The 21,953-nt window shown below is 36.9% G+C and overlaps 2 protein-coding genes across 3 annotated transcripts in view; both read left to right on the plus strand.

Moving 5' to 3' along the window:
• Positions 1-745: 745 nt before the first annotated feature.
• vezf1b (vascular endothelial zinc finger 1b) lies at positions 746-16,911 on the plus strand. Its single transcript, XM_067450464.1, has 5 exons — positions 746-917; positions 9,517-10,256; positions 11,191-11,260; positions 12,526-12,691; positions 13,926-16,911. The coding sequence occupies exons 1-5, from the start codon at positions 885-887 to the stop codon at positions 14,288-14,290; spliced, it is 1,374 nt and encodes a 457-aa protein (XP_067306565.1). The 5' UTR covers positions 746-884; the 3' UTR covers positions 14,291-16,911.
• A 1,477-nt stretch (positions 16,912-18,388) lies between these two features.
• The window catches only part of cuedc1b (CUE domain containing 1b), a 31,512-nt gene continuing 27,947 nt past the window's right edge, over positions 18,389-21,953 (plus strand). Inside the window, exon 1 of one of the 2 annotated variants that reach the window (XM_067450465.1) lies at positions 18,389-18,634. The gene's annotated coding sequence lies outside the window, so the exon portion shown is untranslated. The remainder of the gene's footprint in view (positions 18,635-21,953) is intronic. The other variant, XM_067450468.1, reaches the window with a different exon arrangement.

Consider the following 21,953-nt stretch of genomic DNA (forward strand, 5'->3'; position numbering starts at 1 on the left):
CACACACACACACACACACACACAGACAGACAGACAGACAGACAGACAGACAGACAGACAGACAGACAGACAGACAGACAGACAGACAGATAGATAGATAGATAGATAGATAGATAGATAGATAGATAGATAGATAGATAGATAGATAGATAGATAGATAGATAGATAGATAGATAGATAGATAGATAGATAGATAGATAGATACATACATAGATACATAGATACATAGATACATAGATAGATGGATGCATTTCTTCATCATGCATAATTCAGGTTGTAAAACTCATATTTAAAATATATAGCCTATTACAATAATTCAATATTGGCACAATAAAGTAACCTAGCACTATTCCCGGATAACTAGTGCATTAATGGTCAAAATTAGTTGTCACAATTCAGCAAAGTATAGCCTTTACCAAAAGTACAATTATTTGAAGTAGCCTAAATATGTAAATGTATTTATAATTAGCATTAAATAAATGTAATTCAAATACATTTTGGTAAATGTATTTTCTTAGCCTAAAGCTTACTCTAAGTTAGTTGTTTAGGATATAGCACATAAAATGGACTATTACTTTTCCTTTTAGTATTATATGATTATTAATTTCCACATCGTGATCAATCTTTTCTTTGTCATGTGAAAAGTCGTTTATTGATAGCCTATATTTTGAATAAAAATAAAAAGTATCGTTGCTCTAAAGTGTTTGTGAGTGCAGTGCTGTGATGGAGTGAGCTGGCAGAATCTCAGCAGCAGCAGCAGCAGCGCGTATATCAGATGAAATGGTTTGGCCCTCGGGGTTACAGGAAGTTGTAGCAGCTGCCATGTTTAGCTGCTTTGTTGTAGATTTCTTGTAGGTTTCCTGCAGATTTTTTTAAGTGTTGCAATGGAGCCGAGCTGGAGTTCATTTTTATTTCAGGTAAGCCAGCCGTTTGAAATAAATCTCAACCACGCGGGAAAAATAGAAAATCGATCGGGACTCTTAAAAACAGCGCGAAGCGCGGAGATTTGAGCTTTAAAAGCGGGATTTTATGTCAGTAAAAACAATGGTAGCTAAGCTAGCTTACATTAGCCGCTAATGCTGCATCTCCCCCAGACTTCCAGCTGTGAACTATGAGGGAGACATACAAGGGATTTCTTTACCTCTTTTCCACCTCTTCTTCCTTTCCATTTCACGCTCTTTTTATGTTCTTTTTGTCCTTTTTATCTTAAGTTAAACACTTTTACGCTGGCAGCTTATGCCTTAGTTTTGGGTACTCATTGATTTTGTGACACAATTTGGATGTTTTGGCCAGACAACGTCCATGTCTGCGTGGTGTGTAGTGGAATACGGTGTTTATGTGCATTTTTTGGCACAGTGTTTTAATACTTCGTTTTTCTTCCCCTAGCGATCTCCATGTTATACCGCTTTTCCTTTTCTTTATTTTTATTTGTTGTCAACGCAGCTCCCTTGGTTACTTTTATTGGAGGGAGCATGGGGATAAATGGCTGTGTTTCAAAACCTTCTGACCTGCCCACCTAGACATCATAATCGAACAGAACGTGCACACGATGGACAGAATACTGTATCACTTATTTTAAAATACTGTGAAATTCTGTCAAGGACTAGGTTGATATATCACAGTCTTTTTCTGTAAGTTTTAAAACACCTTAAATTTTGACTTTGGTATTCCTTTTAAACTATGCTTTGTAGTTATGCATGCAGTGATGTTACAATGGAATGCATGCTTTATGTAAGTGTGATGGAAATGCTGATGTATGAGGAATCTGTGCATGTTTATGGTGAAATTAGAACACTTAGTTTGTGGCTGTTGTTGACCGCATGCAACTCCTCTTTTTTTATGAAAAATTACTGTGATGTTTTTCATTTTTAAGTCGTTTGCTGAATGAATAATGCAAATGCATGGATCAGCCAATATCATTTTTTTTAACAATATCAACACTGCTGGTTTACATCATTAATATGCAAAATACATTTTATAAAATGTTTTATTTCTGCTTTTTCGTGGTAATAATCATGCTACATTTTCGATTTAATATTATCAATAGCAGTATTTTTTAGTAGAATCTAAATTTTGTTGTTGTTGTTGTTTAATTGCAGATTTGTTTTCTCATTGTTTTGGCCTGTCTAACTGTTGTTAAGATTAAAGGGTTAGTTCACCCAAAAATGAAAATTGTCATTAATTACTCACCCTCATGTCATTCCAAAACTGTTATTCCTTCATTCATCTTTGGAACACAAGTTAAGATATTTTTGATGAAATCTGAGGGCTCTCTCACCCCTCCATGGACAGCTTTTTAATTACCACTTTCAAGGCCCAGAAAGGTAGGAAAGACATCATTAAAATTGTCCAATTTACTCCAGTGGTACAACCTTACTTTTATGAAGCAGCGGGAATACTTTTGTGTGCAAAAAAACAAAGAAAAATAATTACTTTATTCTACAGTCAGTGTCCTAAGCTGTTGATGTAGTAGTCCAGCGCTTCCAAGTACCAAGGCCAGAACGCCAGCTTACCATTGGCCGAGGCTGCTCACGACGTGAGGGACTATTTTAACAATGTTTTTACTACCTTTCTGGGCCTTGAAAGTGGTAATTAAATTGCTGCCCCTATGGATGGTTCAAAAACCTCTCGGAGTTCATCAGATCTTCACAATCAATCCATGAAATAGGAATGTGACTTTACCTGTGAAAACTGTTTCCTGTTAAATTCACTGTGTGCTATTCTTTAGATATACAATACATGATGTGATTTATTGTTGGAGCCGATGTTAAATAACAAATTAAATTAAAGTATAAATATTGGTTCAAAAAACATTGATCAAGCTAATTATTATAAATAGTCAAGACATGTATTTAAATGTCATCTTAGTCGAGTATACTTTCTGTTCTAGAGGTATAAGGAAGTAGTGTCTCGGCTTTTCCCTTGGGAGAGAAAGCATTTGAAGCACTCTATGACTATAGGCTTTGTTCCAGAAAAGTTTGCCAAAATGCATTTCTTTCTGGAACAGAAACTGTTCCAAAAAATTATAACTATAGGAAGGCCTGCTGCATCTTGTGTGCTTTATCATCATCTTATTTTTAACTAGACATGTAGTGAATTAATTTTATTGCAATCAGCTTAAACATCAGATTTAGCATTTTCTTTGAGAATAGATTCTAGAGATTTGAAACGATATGAAAATGTAATACGACGATTATAGTGACCAAAACGATCATGGTTATTAATATTATCATGTGCTAGAAATGGTCAAAAAGTACTGATTCACACTATAATCATTTTGCCAAGTTTTATGTTGAAAACCAACATAAACAAATACAATTAGCAGCACTATGCAATTTTTGTCTGCATAAACATAAAAATAATAGCATTAACAATGATGGCCAGTTTTTAAATAAACAAAAATGAAAAGTTTTGATAAAAAATTATAAAAAGGTAAAACCTCTTATTTCACCCTTTACATTTTTTTTTATGAAAAGGATGAATCAAAATGATAAATTATAAGTATTCATTTTTATTAAATCTATATCCAAACAGTTTTATTGAAGTTTTATTGAATTTGGTCTTATAAAAAAAAAACGACAGACAGGCTGATTGAAAATGTTAATCCACTCTCTGACAGTAGGTGGCACTTATGGAACTACAGAAATAAAGCTGTTTCCCAGGTAACCTCCGTAAACAAAGAAGCGCTGCGCTTTATTAGGCATAACACGGAGGGGAGCTAAAAAGCAAATGCCATCAAAACTTTTCTGAAGACAGACGGTTCCTAGTCTGGTCCTACCAGACTCTCGTACATTTAATTTGTACAGAGAGTCTGGCCACTCTCCATTGACAAGTATTTACTTCCTTGAAGGCAGACTCTGTTAAAGTTTAAAATTCGTTGAAGTCTCTAACGTTTTGGTCATGACGTATGTCATGCGTAGTTCCAGCAACTATCAGTGTTGTTCACCTTAGCCAACTCTTTCACCACTAGCGGACCGAGCTCGAAAATCAAACTTTTCCCGAACCCCATGGGGAGTAGGGGCCGCAACATCCTGGCCACCAACAAAACTCAGCAAAGACTGTCCTTGCTCCGGCTTTATTTTCTGGATATTCGGCAGCGTTGCCACAACGGACCGAACGGCTTCGCTCGCATCTTTCTCCACCACGTTACTGAACTACAACTCAAACTAGCGCACAACAGCAAAGTCATCGTTCTCAGCCACTCCCTCTGTGCACTGATTGGACAGATTAAAATTTGGCCAGAGAAAACCAGCGACTATAACGCAAACCTAGACGGAGTACTGAAGGAAAAGGAAAATTGAGCGGAAGCACAATAGGAGGGAGGAGCCAGGCTAGTCGCTTCCCCTGTTAGAGATATATTGTAATTAATTCATACATGCATTCTGCCTTGTGTTTTTACCCAAAAGCGCCTGCATGAGACTGTTGCTGAATGCTACATATTTACAAATGCTATAATCAAATACATTTTTAATGATAATTATGAAACTCTAAAATTAACCGTCTTGAATTTTTATCGTGACTTATTGGCAAATTGGTAGTGTTCTATCCCTAATAGATTGATTGTTATACACCATCAAAAAATGTCGTCTTGATTACATTATGCATGTTTGTCTACTGTTCTCAGGAGTTTCTTCAACCTGCTCACCATACTCCATGCTCCCAAGATCTTACGTGCACCAATCATAATCCATATTTGACTTTGTGTAAGCTTAACCTTAGCTGATCCGGATATTGTCAGTAAAAACCAGAGCTCGCTGACCATTAAGGAGATAAACAACATGTTTGTTTCTCAAAAGCCTGCTCAAAGTTCTTTTCAAGTGTCTTGAAACTCTGTAATACAAACTTGAATAATTTTTAAAACTGAGAGGTCAGTGATTTGGTTTACAAGCCTAAAAAGTGCTTAATTTGTTCTGCTTGATTCCATCCATGTGATGAGGCATCTAATGAGACGACGGTCTAGCGCGTCACTCCTCATTGTTCTGCAGGCGTCTGAGGTTATTCATGAGCAAGGCATTGTCCGGCTCCCAACAGGCATCTCTTAATCCGTCTGCAGCAAACAAGAATTTGATTCACTGGGTTCTGTCTCTGGAGTAAAGGCGTTCTGCTCACTCTTGGTCTTGTTTTTCGACAAGTTACACGAGGAGATGTGGTTTTGATACCACAGATGTTTAATTTTATCTTTGTTATTAAGCAATTTCTTTTTCTATTTCTCCAACTACGCCTGTAATAGGCTTAATCAGAGATTTATCTGTGCATCTGGCATCTTCGCAGATCACGGTTAGTTTGTGCTGCAGATCAGAGTGTCTACAGACATTGTCACAATGCGAATTAACCTATATACCAATACCGTCCTTTAAAAATAGACTGACAAAAGTGCCACTTTTTAAATGCAGCTTCAGGTTTAATTTTACCTTTAAGCCATGCTTGTCACATTTAGGCCTGTGTTTCAAAGTGCCTACAGTGTTCTTATGTGCACTGCTCAACCTCCATATTATTTCTATTGGTGTGACCTTAGCCTTCAATGCGAATTTGTATCAAAATCATCCGAGCAGCGTGAAGAGCAGGTTGCTGTCACGGTGTGAAAATGTATTGCTGCTTGAATGGGTCCATATACAAATAGACTCACAGACACAATGTCACAAAAAGTACCATCCATACCAAATAATGCTGGGATAACAGTGTTCAAATTATTCAGACCTCAAAGCAGCTGTGTCCCGTTTAATTGCACATGTTGTAGAGTGAGGTCGCCTAATCAAGCTCATAAAGACCTCCTATGGGGCTTTTACTAAAAATGCAGACCAAAACACGTATGTTCTTTCATACTTTTAGGATATGTAATCCTGTAAGCTTTAACATTTATAGCGTTTCCCCAGCCACCGTCGTCAGAGGCGGCATGTCCAGTCTGCAGGTCTCTCGTTACTGTAGACTTTATTATATTTCCTCAGAGGCACAATTGTGTTCATGAAGGGCCGCCCCCACCCATCAACTGGATGCCGTGACCAATGGGACAATGCAGGCAGCTGCAGAACGGGGAGGCTAATAGTCGTGTAGTCTTTCAGCTGCTCTTGTTTTAGGCCCAGTGATCAGGGTTGCCCCCCCTCAGCAACCAACGCCCACACACCTTATGAGCAAATTATGCTCTGTGACCTCCACTCATTTATTTTTTTGTAAGTAGACACAAAATGTATTTTTATTTATTTATTTTTTACTATTTTTATTGAGAGTATTATTTATATTGCAATGTGCTTTATTGTGATTTATACCAGTTTGTTTGTTTTGATCGTGTCAGATTTTCTTGTTTTTGCTTATTCAGGCATTTATGTATAAAAAATAACTAATCCAGTTCGTTGTTCTTTCTTTAACTCATAATAATGTTCTGTTGTGGTTTTATGTTCCTTTACCTAGGGCTGGTCGCTTATGGCAAAAATCATAATCATGATTCTTTTGCTCAATATTGAAATCATGCTTATTTAACATGATTATAGGTGGGTGATTTGATCAGTCTTGTTTCATGAGATGAGTCATTATTTTAAATGTCAGTGAAATTTCACAATTAATCAATACTTCAGCAAAAAAAAACGAATACTAGGTAAATTAATGCAAGTAAAAGTCATGGATGGCAAGCAAACAGTCAGCAATACAATAAACAAAAATACAAATGAAATAAAGCGTGCTTTAGGTTTGTCCGAAAGATGTACTAACAGTTATATTCAGATAATAATAGCTTACAATGGAAATTAAATCAATTCTAAATTAAATTAAACATTAAATATACATTAAATATAAACTAACCCTTATTAAAACTACAAAAGTTATTGATTCAACAGTCAAAGTGATTTTTATCTTTTGTTGTTTAACAATAATAACTGCAGCAGATTTATTGGGCTGCTGTCATTTTAAGACATTACCAAAACCGCATTTCAACAAATTTCTGTGTAGGGTATTTGACCGTTTAGGTATCTGAATCCCATAGAATATTTTGCTTATGTGTGTTGCGCACAGTAGCACTCTCTTTCACAGCTTAATACGCTTTTAAAAACACTGTTTAATATCAAGCACGTCCCGTAGTTTAGCAACAATAAATTGCCCTATATTCCATGTTTTTTTGAAAGGTATACAGGTCCTTCTCAAAATTAGCATATTGTGATAAAGTTCATTATTTTACATAATGTAATGATAAAAATTAAACTTTCATATATTTTAGATTCATTGCACACTAACTGAAATATTTCAGGTCTTTTATTGTTTTAATACTGATGATTTTGGCATACAGCTCATGAAAACCCCAAAAAATCTAAAAAAAATTCGCATATCTCATCCGACCAATAAAAGAAAAGTGTTTTTAATACAAAAAAAGTCAACCTTCAAATAATTATGTTCAGTTATGCACTCAATACTTAGTCCGGAATCCTTTTGTAGAAATTACTGCTTCAATGCGGCGTGGCATGAAGGCGATCAGCCTGTGGCACTGCTGAGGTGCTGTGGAGGCCCAGGATGCTTGGATAGCGGCCTTAAACTCATCCAGAGTGTTGGGTCTTGCGTCTCTCAACATTCTCTTCACAATATCCCACAGATTCTCTATGGGTTTCAGGTCAGGAGAGTTGGCAGGCCAATTGAGCACAGTAATACCATGGTCAGTAAACCATTTATCAGTGGTTTTGGCACTGTGAGCAGGTCCCAGGTCGTGCTGAAAAAACAAATCTTCATCTCCATAAAGCTTTTCAGCAGATGGAAGCATGAAGTGCTCCAAAATCTCCTGATAGCTAGCTGCATTGACCCTGCCCTTGATAAAACACAGTGGACCAACACCAGCAGCTGACATGGCACCCCAGACCATCACTGACTGTGGGTACTTGACACTGGACTTCAGGCATTTTGGCATTTCCTTCTCCTTCTCGGGTCGGCAGTCTTACCCATGATTGCGGTTTTGAGTAATGAACCAGGCTGGGAGTTTTTAAACCCTCAGGAACCTTTTGCAGGTGTTTAGAGTTAATTAGTTGATTCAGATGATTAGGTTAATAGCTCGTTTAGAGAACCTTTTCATGATATGCTAATCTTTTGAGAATTTTGGGTTTTCATGAGCTGTATGCCAAAATCATCAGTATTAAAACAATAAAAGACCTGAAATATTTCAGTTGGAGTGCAATGAATCTAAAATATGTGAAAGTTTAATTTTTAGCATTACATTATGGAAAATAATGAACTTTATCACAATATGCTAATTATTTTAGAAGGACCTGTATAATGGCTGTTTGTCATAAATATTGTTTTGCCCTCAGCACTCAAATATCATTTGCACTATTTAAACATGCATAAACCAAGAATGATTAGTGCCATTAACATAAAAATATCTCGATTTTTCCATGTTTGAATATGCAAATTAGATTAGAGAACTGCATTTGAAGTACATTGGATACTTTTACAGTGCCTTATGTCCATATGTTCCACCCTTTTATATTGTATGGAAAAGAGCCATCATGTGAACATTCTGCCTTCTAACTTGCTCTGCTAACCATGTAATCTCACTGTGTGTATCCTGCAGTCGTTGTTGTCTATATGTAAGTTTAGCAGAACGTCCTGAGCTTGAGGCCAGTCACATGAGGAACTGCTTTCATTACAGACTCAGATCATTTTACATGCAGTAGGTTTATGTTTGCAGACTATTTCTTTTGCAAAAGCATTGAAGTCTGATATGATGCCCAAGTCTGTTTTCGTAGTTAGTTGCTTTTTATGGACTGTTTTCAGCTTGTTCTCTTACATCTGAATAAATGATAGTTCCTTCCTTCTCATTTGCTTTCTTACTCTCTCCAATATCTCATTAGTCATCCTGCACTTTGCTGATCAGCTGATTCGTCCCCCTGCTAGGTCCCAGTCAGGGCTTCTCATGTTTTCCAAGTTGCACAGATGCCCTGGAAATGAGTCAGTTTCTATTTTTGCTAAACATTTAGCACTGTCTCTCAGCTGAGGTCGTGTTTACCTCATACTGGCCAATAGCAACACTGGCCCATATCACAGCCAGTCGATTCACACAGCCAGTTTGCATAGTGTTCAAATCAAATGATACAGTCAGGTTTTATTACAGGAGAATTTTTGTATTTATTAATATCACTTATTATTCAAAAAATATACCAAGTTCAAAAAACAATAGTTTTTAATGTTTCAAAAGGCTTCTTCCTATATTAAGCAGTGCAACAGCTTTTAACATTGATAATAAGAAGGAATATTTAAAATCAGCGTATTAGAATTTCTGAAGGATCATGTGACAAAGACTGGAGTAATGCTGACAATTCAGCTTTGTCATTACAGGGATATAGAAAACAATAATTTCACCTTGTTACATTTTTTTTTTTGTTTATTTGAATAAATTCAGCCTTGGTGAGCAAAAGATGAGAACATGAAAAAATCTTGATAGTGATGGTTTATATTAAAGTAGTGATGGTTTTTGGTTTTGTTTCGTGTCTAAAAGCTTCTGTGAAATGTTCAACATTTTAAAAGTATTTTCTTCCTCTATTTCAGCAGGCCAATGAAGCCCTCCACCACCAGCATCAGGTCTCGCAGAACAGCCTTCTGCCTCTGCTCAACTCTGAGCCGCTGGATCAAAAGCCTATTCTTCCCATCCCGCTTGACCAGAAGCCCCCAGTCAGTGCGGCTGACCTCCTCAAAGACAACATGGGCGGAGTGGGAGGAGGTGGCGGCGGCGGTGGTCCAGTGGTTATAAAGAAGGAACCCAAGTCGAAGACTCCCTTCATATGCGGCTACTGTAACAAGGCCTTTCGGGACAGCTACCACCTCCGGCGGCACGAGTCCTGTCACACGGGCATTAAGATGGTGTCACGGCCCAAGAAGACGACCACAGCGCCCACCATGGTGCCTCTCATCTCCACTGTGCCCCGCGACAACAACGGCAACCCCTCCTACGTCTCCACGATGGCGGGCATCCTCACCACTGCCACCACCTCCGCATCCACGGCCGCAGGCATCATGTCGATCCTGCCTCAGCAGCAGCCGGCCGTGCCCAAAAAACCCCCCAAACCGGTGAAAAAGAATCACGGCTGCGAGATGTGTGGCAAGGCCTTCCGTGACGTGTACCACCTCAACCGCCACAAGCTCTCGCATTCAGACGAGAAGCCCTTCGAATGCCCCATCTGTCACCAGCGCTTCAAGAGGAAGGACCGCATGACATACCACGTGCGCTCGCACGACGGCGGCGTGCACAAGCCGTATATCTGCTCCGTTTGTGGGAAAGGCTTCTCTCGGTAGGTTCAGCAATTCACCATTGATTTAAAGGGTTACTTCACCGCTTTTTCATATTAAACTATGTTATTCCCTTAACTAAAACGAGTTGATACATCCCTCTCTCGTCTCAGTGCGTGCTCTTAATCGCTCTGACGTGCAGTGACATTCTGATAGCATTTAGCATAGCCCACTAAGCCCAGTTCATTCACTATAATACCAAACAGAGATCAAGTTAGAATTACCAAACACCTCCATCTTTTCCCTATTTAAATACAGTTACACGAATAGTTGAACGATCAAGTATGGTGACTGGTTTCTAATCGGATTAAAAAGGAGAACTACAATGTATGGCGGATTAGCACTTCTGAGAGTACTTCGGCTCGGCGCAGTAAAAAGTCCCGGCTGAAACCTCTTTCCTCACACCTCCCCCTCACTCTCTCATTTCTGTCAATAGGGAGATGTGAGGGAAGATGTTTCGGCCGTGACTTTTTACTGCGCCGAGCCGAAGTACTCTCAGAAGTGCTATTCCGCCATACATTATAGTTCTCCTTTTTAATCCAATTAGAAACGCGCCACGTTTTATTTTGTCACCATACTTGATCGTTCAACTACTCGTGTAACTGTATTTAAATAGGGGAAACGTGGAGGTGTTTGGTACTTCTAACTTGATCTCTGTTTGGTTCCATAGTGAATGAACTGGGCTTAGGGAGCTAAGCTAAATGCTATCAGATCGTCACTGCGTGTAAAAGAGATTAAGAGCACGCACTGAGACGAGAGAGGGATGTATCAACTCGTTTAAATTAAGGGAATAACATAGTTTAATATGAAAAGGCAGTGAAGTATCCCTTTAACAACAACGTTATTTAATTTTGGCTCTTATGAAAAAAATTGTTTAATATGTCTTGCATGTACTTTTGAAGTTGTTTTTATTGTATGTAACTTCCTCTCCAATAGGCCGGATCATCTTAGTTGTCATGTCAAGCATGTACACTCCACAGAACGACCCTTTAAATGCCAAGTAACGGTATGACTACACATTAATATTTATATTTTTCATAAAATGTAAAAAAAGAAAAAAAATGCTTAAAGTCTACAACTGTTTTTTTTTTTCTTTACAAAGAAAATGTAATCATTTGCATTTAATTAATTTTATATTTACTAGAAATAATATTTGAATTTTCACAAAATATCCCACATTGTTTTACAAAGAATATTAAAAAAATCTGTAGAAACTTTATTTAACAATTTATTTTATATTTACTATATATATTAATAAAATGTTACCCTTTCACAAAAATGTCCCACACTTTTTACAAGGTTATTTTTTTAATGTTTAGAAACATTTAACAATGTATTTTTATATTTACTAGAAATAATATTTGTATTTTTCACAAAAAAATCCCACATTTTTTACAAAGAATATTTTTTAACAACATTTAAACATTTAATTATTTTTTTATATATTTACTATAAATATGCATTTATTTTTTAATAAAATGTTGTTTTCACAAAATATCCCACACTTTTTAAAAAGAAAATTTAAAAAAATCTTCAGAAACATTTAAAAGTGTATTTTTGATATTTACTAGAAAAAATATTTGTATTTTTCAAAAAATATCCCAAACTTTTTACAAAGAACGCATTTTTTAAAAATCTTTAGAAACATTTAACAATGTATTTTTATATTTACTAGATATAATATTTATTTATAAAAGGATACATTTTACACAAGATCCACAATTTTTTTATTTCTTTAAGTGTATTTTTATATTTACTAGATATAATATTTATATATATTTATAAAAGGATACATTTTACAGAAGATCCACAATTTTTATTTCTTTAAGTGTATTTTTATATTTACTAGAAATATGTACGGTATATTTTTTTCGTAATGTTAGATTTTTACAAAAATCCACAATTTCTTCTTTGCAATGAGAATTTTTTTCAAAAATATTTACTAGAAATAATATTTGTTTATAATGTTTCATTGTCAAATATCCCAAATTCATTTCTAAACCATTTTCTTTAGAAACATTTTATATTTACAAAATATTATATTTGTCATAAAAGGTTACATTTTCACAAAAGATCCACAATATTTTTCTTTACTTATTTTTAAACATTTTTCTTTAACTTTATATTTTTATATTTACTAGAAATATTTACAATTGTCATAAAATGTTACATTTTTACTAAAAAAAACAACAACTTTTGACTCCTGCATGCCAAGACTTCCTGTGAGTTATCACACTCCTTCCACACTGATTTGTCTTTCAACCACTGCAGGCCTGCACGTCCGCCTTTGCCACCAAAGACCGTCTACGTTCACACATGATACGGCACGAAGGCAAGGTTACCTGCAACATCTGCGGGAAGATGCTGAGTGCCGCCTACATCACCAGCCACCTCAAGACCCACGGACAGGCCGGCTTCACATCCCCTTGTAACAAAGGTATGCCAATTCTACACAAATTTTCAAATGTCCTCTGGGATGATTTTCACATTCAGAGAGAGGTGCCACTGGTGTCTCTTGATCTTCCCACATACATTAGTGCTTCCTGTTTGCCACAATGTGTGATTTGATGTGGCCATTAAAAAATAGAATGGTTCTTTATGTTCACTTTTTTATTATATTTACGTGCTCTTTTTTTCCCCCCAACTTGGTCTTTTAAAGTCCACAAAAGTCAACTGTCTACTTTGAATGTTAGATATGTAGGGGTGAATCAAAATAAGACATTCAGGGCTCAACGGTAAGTATTTATTTTTTCATATATATTCAGTATTATATTTCTTCAATATAAATTTTTCATGGTACATTTTTAGAGGAGAAAAAAAACACTTTTTTTCTTTACAAAGAAAATGTTAACTTTTTAATTTTTAAAGACCATGTGAACATTTTTCATTAGAAAAGTTTCTCTTTAAAAATTTATTTTTTGATTTACAATAAACAGTCTTCATATTTATCATATAATGTTATGCTTTTTTTTTTTTACAAAAAAGGTTTGTTGTAAATTCTTTTTGGAAAGGGAAAAAAAAATAACACTTGCGGAAAATGTTTGTTGGAATGGATGGATTCAGTTCAGTTTATTCATCTGTTAGGAAATTTAGTTTGCACAGAAGCCACACATCACATTTATGCTGTCACACACATAGACATTCATTTAATAAGAAGAAGAAGAAGAAGAAAAGCTTAAATTATACAAAGATAAGGAATGGATGAGAGAGGGTTCCACTGACCATCAATTCAAGTAGCAGCATATTACTCAATATTGCAGGTGATTTTAACATAGAAGCAGCAGTTGGTATAAGTATATGAATTTTTAAATCTCCTTGTTCTTCTCCTTATTGCTCTATCAATATTGCCTGATGGAATTACAACAAACTGGATGGAATTGGTTAGCAGATCTTACTGACACTTTCATAAGTAATTTTTGACAATGTCATGTTAGCCAGCTTGATCAAATTTGGTGATAAATCAAGATTGTTTATATTTGGAAGGCATAAAAGTTGATGTACACTATCAATGAATGTCAATTGACATTCATTGATAGTGTACATCAACTAGCCTGAAACGCTCTCATACTGACCCTGGGCCATCCTTATTGATGAACCCTTGTATTTCCTGTCTTGCTCATACTGAAATCATTCCAAAGTTTTATTCACTCCTTTCCCGCTTTTCTGCCCAGACTCTAACAACGTGTGCAACTCTGCCTCAGTCACGTCAGTCACTGCTTCGACCGCATCCAACACTACGGCTATGAACCGCGGCACCGCAAGCAACCCCGTCACCATCGCCGCCCAGATGAACATCACCACCAACACGGTCAACATCACCTCCCCCGTCAGCCTTCAGCACCCGGTCACCATCACCGGTCCCGTCAACATCGCCTCTGTCAACATCCCAGCCACGGCGCCCATGAACATCGCCCATCCAGTCGCCATCACCTCGCCCATGTCCATGAACATCACCGGTCCACTCAACATCGCCATGAGGCCAATGGAAAGCATGTCTTTCCTCTCGCAGGTCCTGCCTTCCTCCCCTCCATGGTAGAACCGAACGTCCCACCCGGCCTCTCCTCGTAAACCTCTCGTCTCCCGTTTTAGTCTTCCTCTCCAGCTGTGAGGGAAAAAAGAGCCCGGAGGAACGGCGAATATAGGAAAACGACAGTCCGCGGCGGCAAGGAAATCCATGCAGGAAGTTAGCTGGCACTTTGCGTCTCCTTCGCTGGGCTGGGAGACGAGCAGATCCAGATTGTCTAGAGTTTAGTGACGGACAGAAAAAAATAGTTATTGCATGGAGTGGAAGACTGACATGCTGTATGTTTGGTGATTTTTCACTTTTCTAGTGCCAGAGAATCCTTGCCAGTCGGCTGTTTGAAGCGTAGCACGTCGCCGCTTCATTGTTAGTGTTAACGGTTTAAGGACTTTGGCAAATATTAACTGTGAGGATTTTATTTTTGTTACGTTAGCTTGCTTATCAGTATTTCATAGTTTTATGCATTTTAATGAGTTGCGTACAACAAAAGGGACAGTGGCTTCCGTTAATGGAAGATGAGAGGGTTTTTTATTTGAGACAATACTCTACAAATGAGGAAAGCTAAGATTTAGAATAAGGTTTTAAAAGGCCTCCTTTCATTGTAAGCCTTTTAATCTGTAGCTGTGTTTTATTTTTATTATAATTATTAAAATTATTATTATTGTTCTTTATAGGTAATCTTTGGAGTTGGTCATTCCTGATTGTAGAATAATTACGTTCTGTTTCAGTAGCTGGGATATTCTTCTGCTTAGTGGGGTTGAACATTTACAGTAACAATCTGATGAACTCTTGCACTGAACACATATCTCTTTAGCGGCTATTCTGACGGCAGTATTACTTTAGATCAAATATTTTGAGTGTTCATATAGATGCCTGGTCACCAAGTGGCCGACTTCAACACTGAAAGGTCCATTTTTATCCTGATTCTTATCTTAAGAGCATTTAGTTTTGTAACCGTGACGTCTCTGCTCTTCCTTTCTGAAGGACGAGGGCTGTTTTTTCCTTAGGACCTTTTGCTCAGGAAATATATGCTGAGGGTGTCCCAACTTACTCTGCTCCTGTGGTGTACAGAATCACGCCTAACGCTTTCTTCCAGACCTAATTTTCTTAGCAATTATCACACTTGTTGTGTTCCCTTTATTGGCCAAAACTGAGACGCACCTCAGAGGTCGAGGCGCCAAAAACTCGTCAGCTGTTGACGTGATCGTCCATCACAGGAGCATTAAGTGAACCTCTGTTGCTTGTTTGTTTACCCCAGTCACAGTGAAAACCAAAACTGCCTTCAAATTTTCAGGGTTTGTCATCTTGTTCGGAAGTAACCCTGTTCAAAATAACAGAATCGGACATCGCAATTATCCCCAAACTAGCTTCTCTTTGATTTTCCTCTCTCTGTGGGATATATAAAAGCAATATGCCTTTCTCAGTCCTCCTGTTGACCCAGCCGGACAGCTGTTGTGCCCATTTTGTGTTATGATATGGGGAAACTGATGCAAGGTATGTTGTCACGTGTCGCCCTCTAAACTGGGCTTGCGTGCGCTTGTGTAATGTGAATGAGTCTCAAACAAAGTAAAACCAGCTGAATGTGATCGTACTTTTAACTGATGATGTCATAGCTACCACCGTCTGGGCGTAAATTGCCGGAAAAAAAAGGTTTAGTTCGTAGTAACTCGCACCCCCAGTGTTTCCCAACCAGCGTTGAGCCTGGTAGCAAAACGTGTGGTCTTCTGTTAGTATTACATGGACTTATATGTAGGCATGTGAAAGCTAAAATCACTCAAAGGCCTATTTCCTTTCGCGTTCTGTTTGTTTTTAAATGTTGCCTTTAGTAGAGGCGGATGAGTGTCGAGAACTGGAATGTGACTGAAAACACTACAACAACAACAACAACAACAACAACAACAACGAAAGAGTTTTTAATTGTGCTCGTGATTAAATGTCTGTCCTTCCACAATGGCGTCACTTCCGTGCCTGAACTGCATGTCTGAAAAAGCCACCGTGAAACACATCAGTCTTCTCGATAGAAACAACTGGGCGGCCAACTGCAGTTTAACTGTTTACCAAATGTGTGTGGAGATTTAGAATCTATTTTGCATATGAAATATCAAGTTGCCATGTTTGAGGAGTTATGAATCCTGTTATTTTTTTTAAATATCCTATAAAGTATTGCTAATGAAGTTACTCCTTATGCATCAGTATCTTTTAAAGAACATTAATGGAGGGAAATGAGAAAAGGCTTTGTGTTCGGTTTTGGATTGGAGAGTTTAAAATTAGTCCAGTCCTTTCATGTCCTTTTTTTATTTTAAATTGGCAAACCCATGTGAAGGCCAATGAATGTATATCTTTGTACAAAAACATTTAGCTCAGAGAACGTGGTAGTTATGATAGACACATGCAAGGAAAAACACAAGTAAAATAACCTTTTATAAGACTTTTTGTATTAGAACATTAACATTGGTAATTTTGTATATATATATATGAAGACTAGGCTTTTTTGGTTAGCAGAAAGGTTAAAAAAAAAACATTCCTACGTATTGTTTTTTTTTAAATGTATGTCAAGAATAATTATGTAAACACATTGCGCAATGTTTTATGTGCCTTTTATTTGGGTTGTCTAAATAAAAGAAAACTGTCAAGTATGATTTGCCTCAGTCTCTGAAAGCTTTTGCTGTTGCCAATTGATTTAATAGTAAACGGCAAGCAAAAAGAAACGTGTATTTACATCACTTGTTAGGTATAATCTGAGCTGAACATTGTCAAACTGAGCATCTTTCAGTAAATATTTAATAAATTTGGGATCAGTACACTATTCAGAAAGAACACTTCAAACTGATTAAAAGTGACAGTAAATAAATTACTGTTACAAAAATATATTTCAAATGAATGATGAATGAACCACTTTTAGCATTGATAAGAAATGTTTCTTTAAGCATAAAATGGGGATATTAGAATAATTTCTGAAGGATTATGTGACATTGAAGACGGGTAATGCATCTCAGGAAGAAATGACATGTTATATATTATAATAGAAATAGATTTTTGCAAGATTACTTTTATTGTATTTTTGGTCAATAAAATCAGCTTTGTGAGCTGTGCTGTATAGCTTTGGTTATGGTTATATGGATTTAAATGCATTCATCCATCAATACTAAACTCATTCCCATTTAGAGCTGGCACACAATATTTGTGGATGTCATGAGCAATAATAATGATGATCGTGATGATTATAGGGGCATATTGCACAAAACTAGGTTAAGAGAATATGCCAGGATATCTTTTCATCATATGCAAAATTCAGTACACCACTGTCGTGTAAACATACCGTGAAGGCACACTCACACCAAGAACAATTACGAAAGATAACTGTATATTAGCAGATAGATAATCCCTTATCCTAGTTTTGTGCAATAGGCCCTAGGTTTGCAAAATCTGTAATACAGGTTCCAGTTTATAAAATGCATTGCAGATGATCAAAATCAATAGTAAAGGATTTTGTACTGCTATAATTTCTGTAACATAATTTTAATTAAACAATTTACCAAAATGTATGTCATACTAAGGATCATAGAGAAATATTTAATAATAGCCCAAGGTCACTGAAGGCTCTATATTTTAATGTCTGTAATGTTTTTAAAGAATTGCAAAGCAGATAATCACTTATTTGTAAATACAACACTTTTATACAATATAAGTAGCCTAGATAAACTTATGCATATTGACTGTAAATGATATACATTTGAAAACTGAATTCCTAAGTACAATTAAAACATATAGTTTGTTTACACTTAAACAGTTGTACTTAAAATGTATATTTATTTATTTATTTATTACATTTACAAAATCGTATTTCTAAAGTATGCATAACACATAATTAGCTAAATGTAAATAAAACATTAAAGAAATATAACTTAATTGTATTAATTTTAATGTAAATTTAGTTATTTCTATTTTATGCACATTCTTCTTTAGAAATACATAATTATAATTCCTACTAATTTTTTCAAACATTTCCCTGCTGTTTGGACCCAGCGGGTGTAATTCCGCTCTCGTTCCACTGGGCGGCCGTGTGGCTCTTTGTTCCCTCTCACACACGGATTGTGGCTGACAGATTTTTTCCCATCTCTTTGATTCATCCCATACACAACAACACACTGCTAGTTCCCTTTCTGTGGGATTTCAGGCGCTTAAGCATGAACACATCAACCCGTACAGAGTCGGTGTCGATGGAGATTATGCATGCCGATGTGAATAGTCTTTTAAAGCCAGCGAAAATGAGTAAATAGTGTTTATATTTATGATAAAAGAGGAAAACGAAACGGATTGGGAACGTGCACTGGGGAAGTCTGCTTCTGTTCACCTAGAGTAAGTAGCTTTGTTTTTTACACTAGCTTGCGGTAACATCCTACGCTACGGATTTCACATTTTATGTTAGTATTATATGACAGACATTTAGTTACTACGCAGATAAAATCGCTACGTCGTTGTTTAATGGTTGTTTTACACGTCTTTGTTTAGAGTAGGGGCTGTTTGGTTGCTGTTGTCGAGGAGTGTGTTGCGAACTGCTGCGGCCCTATGTCTTATTTACACTTCAAATGTATGTGTTTATGTTATATATATATATATATATATATATATATATATATATATATATATATATATATATATATATATATATATATATATATATATATATATATATATATAATATAATATGCGCCAAGGGGGATTTAGCTGTAAGTTACGCGTTAAATAAAATAAAGTCAGAGAAGTCCATATCTTGGATCTGAAAAGCGCTGTCCTTCTCCAATTAATCTGTTTGTTTGTGTTTTAAAAGCCTACTTAAACAGTCTGTTTGTGCATCACGCGTGTTCGAATGGAATTTGTTGGTCTGCCTTTTTCAATAGCCAAGTCCGAGTCGTGAACGATTCGTTATTTTGAATCGGATCTTTTTATTGAATCGATTAAACCTGTTTGCAAATCTGTCTCAACGATTCGTTTTTTAATCGAAAGGTAATCGGTTCGGGTGGTTTCTGAGTCCGCAACGATGTCCAATTCCTGTTTAACCAACTTAAGAACAGAAAAAGGTTTTTTTTTTTGTTTGATTGATTGTTTTTGTTTGTTTACTTCCTAATAATTTAGATGAAAATGTACTCTTTTTGTTATTGGAATGCATGTTTTAAAAAATTATAGAGATTTGTTCATTTCATTAGAGATATACAAGTAAATTCATAACATTTTTGTATATTCAAGCTAATACTTGTTTACATTATTTTAAGTGTGTAAACCACAAGGCAACAGATCTTCATGTTTTTACTGATGAGCCACTTAACAGCTTCCTTACATCTTTACACAAAGGAACCAGTTTTATTTTTGCACAGTTGGAATTTGCTTTTTAATCAACCAATCTATTTGCCTGACGTCATCACTCAATTCTAGTTAGAATATGAGTCTGATATTGCTCCATTGGATGTGATTATGGGGCTGTTGGGGGTAAACAGTAGACGACCCAAGACCAGTAGTGAAAAATGAAGACCAGGTGTCAGGAGTGCAATTAATTAAAATAAAATTTCAGTGAAGAATAGTTTGCAGTTTCATCATCAGAAGCCAGCTTTAAGTCTTACAAGGAGTTTATAGGGCACGCTCCCCCTCTCCCTGTCTTGTCGTAATCTCAAACATTCAACAGTTATAGTGTTTTCAAGGTTTATCCACGGCATTACTAGCTTGACAAGCCAGACCCACATCAAGATGTTTGGTCTGGAAACTCACCATTGACAGGGCTCAATCCGAGGGGCGGGATAAACGGTTGTCTTTTAAACTCCCTCTGCATGCGATAGGATAACGCTACAACCAACCAGAGCAACGAAGGAAAAACAGAGCTTGTTGATAGATTAAACGTTCGCCGTATCCGGTCAGCAAAACTCCGAACACATCTTCCCTTCTTAAGAATGACTTCAATGCCGTCCTTTTTCTTTTCTCAGAGAAAAGCTCAACTCCAAGTCTTCCAGAGTCGCGGTCAAAGCTGATTCGAAAGACCGCCGTTCGCCAGTTTCTGTGTTTACTAGAAGCACGCAAACGCAACTCGGCCGTCGTCATTATGGCCCCGCCCACCGACTCTATACACGATGTGATTGGCCCAGGAGAGTTTGGCGATTACATCTCAGAAGGGTATTGAGAGTTAGACGACACTCGTGGGCAGATTAGATTTGCTGCCGCTTGGGTGCGTCTAGATTTCTAGGCTACAGCATTACTGCAATGTGGATGATTCTGATTGGCTCAGAGAAAATGAACAGTTACAGTAAATTTCCACACGTCAGTTAATCTGATGCATGTTTCCATAGACGTGTCACTTGTTGCTGCTTTCACCCTGGAATTAGGCCCGTAGTGATTTTCCAGATCTGGAGCAGGTGCCAGCTTGCCCAAAGCATGTAGTCCACCCATCTCTTAGGATGTCCATTGTACAACTTCTCAGCACTGATCTGTAACACAGAATATTGTGCACATACAAAGATACACAGTCTCTCCCAGGTTGGAGCTGATTAAGCTCCAGCTCTAACTAGAATGTCTCCAAAACATACTGATCACTTGCTGGCTCTCAGTGAGGATACAGGCAATATTGTAGGTGTGTCCCCGACTAAGGATTTACACATTCAAATCAGAATTGTCGAATCTTTCTATGGTTGACTGATAGTCGAATCATCTATGTGTGTTTAAATGGGCTGGGAGGGGCACGACTAGAGGTCGACCGATTCATCGGATTTGCCGGCACGATAGCTGATTGGTGGAACAATCGGTTATCGTCAAAAATCAATACCGATAGTTTTTCCGGTTTGCGTCCATTGCGGGAGCGGCTGAGAAGGGTGCTGTCTTTACACAGTAGCCTACAAGAGCTCTGAGAAGGGCCTGCTGGTATTATATAGAGCGAGAGTGGCCTCTAGAGGCCAAATAAAAAACTATCACTGTTTACAGTGAGGACATGTGAGTTTGCACGCTTCACAGCACACGCTGCACAGAGCGCGCTGACACATCTGACGCGCGTTTAAAACAGCGAAAGGGAAACGCTGTTGCCAAATCATTATAAAGTTGTTGTTTTTTTGGTTACTAGATGCTTTAGCAGCGAAAGAACAGAAGTATGTATGCACTTTACTTTGTCGTCGAGGCTGAGAGGATGCTAACATTAGCAGTAACATTTACCTCAAGCAGTTAAAGCGATGTAACAACTTACTAGGTGATGTAAGAAACCAAACTTTATGGTCATGCATCCGACAGAAATATAAACACATCAGAAACGCATTCGATTTCAATACATATTTTGTTACTTTGATAAGAGTGATCGTCAAGTGTTCTAAAAAAGCAAACTGTTTGTATTTATATGAAATAACACTTAATATAATACAGTAATCCATTATAATTCATTATATCCAATATTCCATTTGTAACATTAAGTAAGGTTAATAAATGCTGTAGAAGTATCATTCATTGTTAGTTTTATATGTTAACCTTTTTTATGCACTATGAACTAACATGAATGATTAAGATACAATTGTATTGCTCAACTATTATTACACGTTGTAAAATGTATATTGCGTATCATTCATGTAAGCTAGCTAAAAGAGCTAATAAATTCTTGTTAACAAATGGGACTTGCAGTCTGTTACCTGACATTCACTTACATGTTTCTAGG

The sequence above is a fragment of the Pseudorasbora parva genome, chromosome 8, assembly GCF_024679245.1.
Source record: "Pseudorasbora parva isolate DD20220531a chromosome 8, ASM2467924v1, whole genome shotgun sequence".
In the NCBI taxonomy this organism is placed as follows: domain Eukaryota; kingdom Metazoa; phylum Chordata; class Actinopteri; order Cypriniformes; family Gobionidae; genus Pseudorasbora; species Pseudorasbora parva.